This window comes from Berghia stephanieae, chromosome 5 (assembly GCF_034508935.2).
Source record: "Berghia stephanieae isolate SIO BIC M18660-M18661 chromosome 5, UCSD_Bste_1.3, whole genome shotgun sequence".
NCBI lineage: Eukaryota > Metazoa > Mollusca > Gastropoda > Nudibranchia > Aeolidiidae > Berghia > Berghia stephanieae.
Genome location: NC_088364.1, coordinates 22,054,111 through 22,058,942, shown reverse-complemented (window position 1 = coordinate 22,058,942; position 4,832 = coordinate 22,054,111). Strand labels below are relative to the sequence as shown.

Sequence of the window (4,832 nt, the reverse complement as noted above, 5' to 3'; positions counted from 1 at the left end):
ACAAAAAACGTGGCTTGCATTGTGATGGAGCTCGCTCCTCTGGGTAATTTAGAAATGTTCTTGAAAATTTCGGAATCAGAAGTAACAAAAGACTTTGTTGCATTGACTTTCAACCAAATCCTAAATGCCATTGAATATTGTCACGGACTATCGTTGGCGCATCGGGATATCAATCCGACCAATGTTTTGGTGTGCAGTTCCTGTCTCGTCAAATTGGCTGATTTTGGTTTGTGTTTTCAATGCAAAGACGACGCTGCGGGAGGTTCGTTTCTATGTGAGGATTATCTTGGTCAGGAACTCTATACGGCACCGGAAGTGAAAAGATGTGAGCCTTTTCACGCCATGCCTGCGGATATTTGGAGCTTGGGGTGTTTACTAAGTTACTTAGCAACAAGCAGCCATTGTTTTGAAAATGATCAACCAGAGTGTAACTCAAAATGCGTTGACAATCATTCAGAAATCTTGGATAATGCCAATGAAAATAAACAAAATAATCCACGTAAATCTGGATTAACTTCAAATTTCAACTACGAATTACAAGACTATTCAAGTTGTGGGGAAGTTGATAAAAGGAGAGATGCATGTATGATACAGTGTTTTATCAAAAGACTTTGTTGCAATTCTCCAAAAAAGAGGCCTTTAATCAGTCAGGCGGCCAGTGAATGGAATGAAATACGTTGTGTTATAAACTGCAATATAACAATAAATGTGAACTGTAGAAATAGCACAAGGACAAAAACAGACAAAAGAGAAGAGTGAAATGATCAGATGTGCTTTAAAATGAATTGTTGTTACGTTGTTTATATTATCAGGGCCAAAATAAACACAATTTTGTTTTCAAAAAGTGACATGTCCTTTTTAAAGGAGTTTTCAGAACATCAATAACCAGTTAACTGCCGAATCCTGGGAAGGCACGAATTTTAATATTTGGCCAGAAAACTCGTCATTCAAATATCCATCGATTTAAATTCGTGGATTTCCAGATTACGGCAGTTAAATTTTTTTTTTAATGAGCTTTTATATAGCGCAATATCCACTAAAATGTGCTCAAAGCGCTTTACAAGGGGTCCTTGGTCAACAGCAACATTTAACATGTAGGACGGGACATGCCGCCTGTTAGGCGATGTTACAATTTTTCGGACAAAGACACTGCTGTTAACGGCCAGGTACTCATTTTACACCTGAGTACAGTGAGAAAATGTGAGTAAAGAGCCTTTTCCAAGGACTCTACTATGCGCCGAGTGCGAGCCTCAAACCTAGGGCCTTCCGATCCGAAAGCGAGTGTCATACCACTAGACCACATAGCCGCAGTTTATTGGTTAATGTGGCTTCATGACTCTCATTAACTGAAGGTGGTGACTGTGTTCAAGCCCCCAATCTGTTCACTTGGCAATTAATGGGCAGCTGGGTCTATTTACATCTGGTGGGAACAAAGTAGTCCTTTAAAGTCATTTGACTCATAGAACCGGGTTTTTTTTGGTTTCTAAAGCTTGAAAAGGACAACAGCAGTCGTTTGCTACCCTTCGAATAGGGTACTTTCTACAAGATCTAACAGATTTAACCACCTTAAATCACTGCTGGGTGGACATGGGGGTCGGAAAAAATCTCTACTTCACCCGCGATCAATCTTGGTCCCTTTGGGTGCTAAGCGAGTGCTCTACCAACCAAGCTATAGGGGACCCTTGTGGCAGCAAAGGCGACGTGAAAATGTTCAAGTCACCCTCCATATTTGGTCGTTGACCCGGGCGGGAATTGCCTAGCTTGGTACGTAATTCTCAACGTCTGTTCACACATAAGACTCACTTTGTTTATTAAGATAATCCCATTAATTTTTTTTTTTTATTTATTCTATTGTAACATCGGCTTCACCTGATATTTATCTATCCTTTCAGAATGTATGTAATGGACTAGACAATGATCACATTCGAAATTATGGATTATTTTTAAAAGCAAACGGTGCAGACAATTATAATTATATAGATGCCGCCCTGAAACTATTTGAAGAGAGAAGTGTCAGATGAAATCAAACAAAAAATGAATAAATAAATAAGTAAATAAATTAATTAATCAATTAATAATAATAATAATAATAATAATAATAATAATAATAATAATAATAATAATAATAATAATAATAATAATAATAATAATAATAGCAAAAATAAAAGTTATAGAGCGCCGATATCCACTTAACGTGTTCAATGGCGCTTTACAAGACATGGGTGACATGGGAATTTTAAGAAAATGGTATGTTACAACTGTAAATAATCTATTAAGTTATGCTGGTACAAATGAAATATGATAAATCTGATTTTGAAATATTAAGGAAAAGTTAAACTAAAATATACTGTCTTCAGTCTACACTTGAAGCACTCAATAGTCTGAGCGCTTCTGGAAAAGACTGAGAGAGAATTCCAGATTGATGGTGACCGACGTGCTCTTATTTGCAGGTCTGATAACCCAATTCCTTATGGGTCCATTGTTGAAATGAAATCTTAAAAAATGACGCAAAATATTGTCCATTACAACAATGTTAAACTAGACCAACATGTGGGTTCGGATGTCAGACCTGCATATATATATATATATATATATATATATATATATATATATATATATATATATATATATATATATATATATATATTATACGTCGACGTTGACGAAAAGTAAAATGGACGTTCTGAGACTGTAGCTTTGGACATTTTTCTTTCTAAAGTGGTATGTTGTGAGGAACGGAGAGCCTGAGGTAGCCTGCACTCCGATATAAATGACATTAAATACTCGTAGATTGATAAATAGGTATGTAATCGGTAATAAATCTAAAAGTATAAATAGGTTAAAAAAAGGCAATATATAAATGAATAGATAAATAAACTATCAAGTGTAAGTAACTCAAAGCCACTATTTTCTGTCACTTGACTGACTACTCAATAAGTCTCATTACTCTAGTCCAGATTGGATAAGATAAGAAACAATTATCCCATTCAACTGAAGTAAAACGATACGCACTGACTGATATCGTAAGGCTGCAGGATACATTTTTAAACGACGCCTAACGTGTAATTTGCATTGTTTAAAAATTTAATAAATTAAAATTCATGCGGCCTAAAAAATTAATAAGTAAATTAGTAAATTATCAAGAAATGCACTTGGCACGACAAGGATAAATATAATAAGAATGTGAATGTGCATTAGGATAATGTGTTTTAAATTACTTCAATAACTTTCCACTTTACCCTCGAGGGTGCTTATTTATTTCTCCTGTCTTATGAGACAGCGAATGGGAACTTGATGGGGAAAAGAGCATTTTTACGTTCGTTATGCTTTTACCTTTCACGCGAGGAAAATTGATTGCAGCGTGGATTTATTTCAAAACAAAAACGCAAAAATCGACTGTTTGTAAACGCGAGGTTAATAAATGGTTTCTGATGTGTAAACCGCCAATGATTTAAGATGAGATACGAATAGTTTTCTCTCAAAATATTGATGTGATCTTTGTGAATACACTCGTCGGCTATTTTGCGGGAAAGAGTAAATTTTCATTTACCATTTCAGTTTTGTAATACTATCAATGAGTGGCGGTAGATTTGTACACCACATTGTCTGTGAAACATGGTCGATCCTCTGTAGAATAGGTAGTATGCGTTTGGCTAAGAAGCTCACAACATTGCCATTCGGAAGTATAACGAACCAACACACAAAATTCCATGAACTGTTATAGTATGGATAATACAGTAAATTGAGAATTACTCATAAACTTGGATGGCAAAAATCAATAACAAAGACCAGAGTGACGTAAACTTTAGTCTGGAATGTAACGCTATTTTTACAGAGCTGTCGCGTTTTTGTAAAAAAATTAAATTGCTTAAATATTACCTGCGAGTCGTGATTTAAGGCATTGCTTTCCTAATCTCCATTGCTCCTTCATCATTCATATGTTATTGGTAGAAAATGGCATCATACCTGTAACTTAGCAAAAGTTTGAGATTTCTTTACTAAGCTGAGGGTCTTAATAATAATAATAATAATAATAATAATAATAATAATAATAATAATAATAATAATAATAATAATAATAATAATAATAATAATAATAATAATAATAATAATAATAATAATAATAAATAATAAATAATAATAATAATAATAATAATGATAATAATAATAATAATTAAAGAAGAAGAAGAAGAAGAAGAAGAAGAAGAAAAAGAAGAAGAAGAAGAAGAAGAAGAAGAAGAAAGAAGAAGAGAGAAAGAAGAAGAAGAAGAAGAAGAGAGAAGAAGAAGAAGAAGAAGAAGAAGAAGAAGAAGAAGAAGAAGAAGAAGAAGAAGAAGAGAGAAGAAGAAGAAGAAGAAGAAGAAGAAGAAGAAGAAGAAGAAGAAGAAGAAGAAGAAGAAGAAGAAGAAGAAGAAGAAGAAGAAGAAGAAGAAGGAGAAGAAGAAGAAGAATGTGGCAGTTTAAACTGGTTTACAGTTCATCTTCTTAGGCTTCTTTAGCATTGTTTACTATTAAGCTTTCTTCCCCTCTAAATGGAAAAGACAGTTCATATTTATTATCTCGACAGTGAGTATTATTGAAAATGATTTTTATTCAATATCAACCAGTTTTATCTTGGATATAAAACAAAGTTTGTCTGTGAAAGAAAAGCAATTTTCAGAAGACGAATACATAAATATCATGCATTCTTGTCCAGATAAATTTACCTTGATCAAATAGTACAACGAATCGTCATTATGATTGTTCACCCAGCTCTCCTCTGTGGTATTCCTAGTCCTATGATGAAGACATCCATTTTAGTCTCGCCTTGCGGTCTTGTAGCATGATGTGAA

The 4,832-nt window shown here is 34.0% G+C and overlaps 1 protein-coding gene across 1 annotated transcript in view; it reads left to right on the top strand.

Moving 5' to 3' along the window:
* Positions 1–846, top strand: part of LOC144974108 (sperm motility kinase Y-like) — a 1,830-nt gene extending 984 nt beyond the window's left edge. The window contains exon 2 of the mRNA XM_078917007.1: positions 1–846. This exon is cut by the window's left edge and continues 270 nt beyond it. Coding sequence (XP_078773133.1) covers positions 1–759 — 759 coding nt within the window. The 3' untranslated portion in view covers positions 760–846.
* The last annotated feature ends 3,986 nt before the right edge of the window (positions 847–4,832 follow it).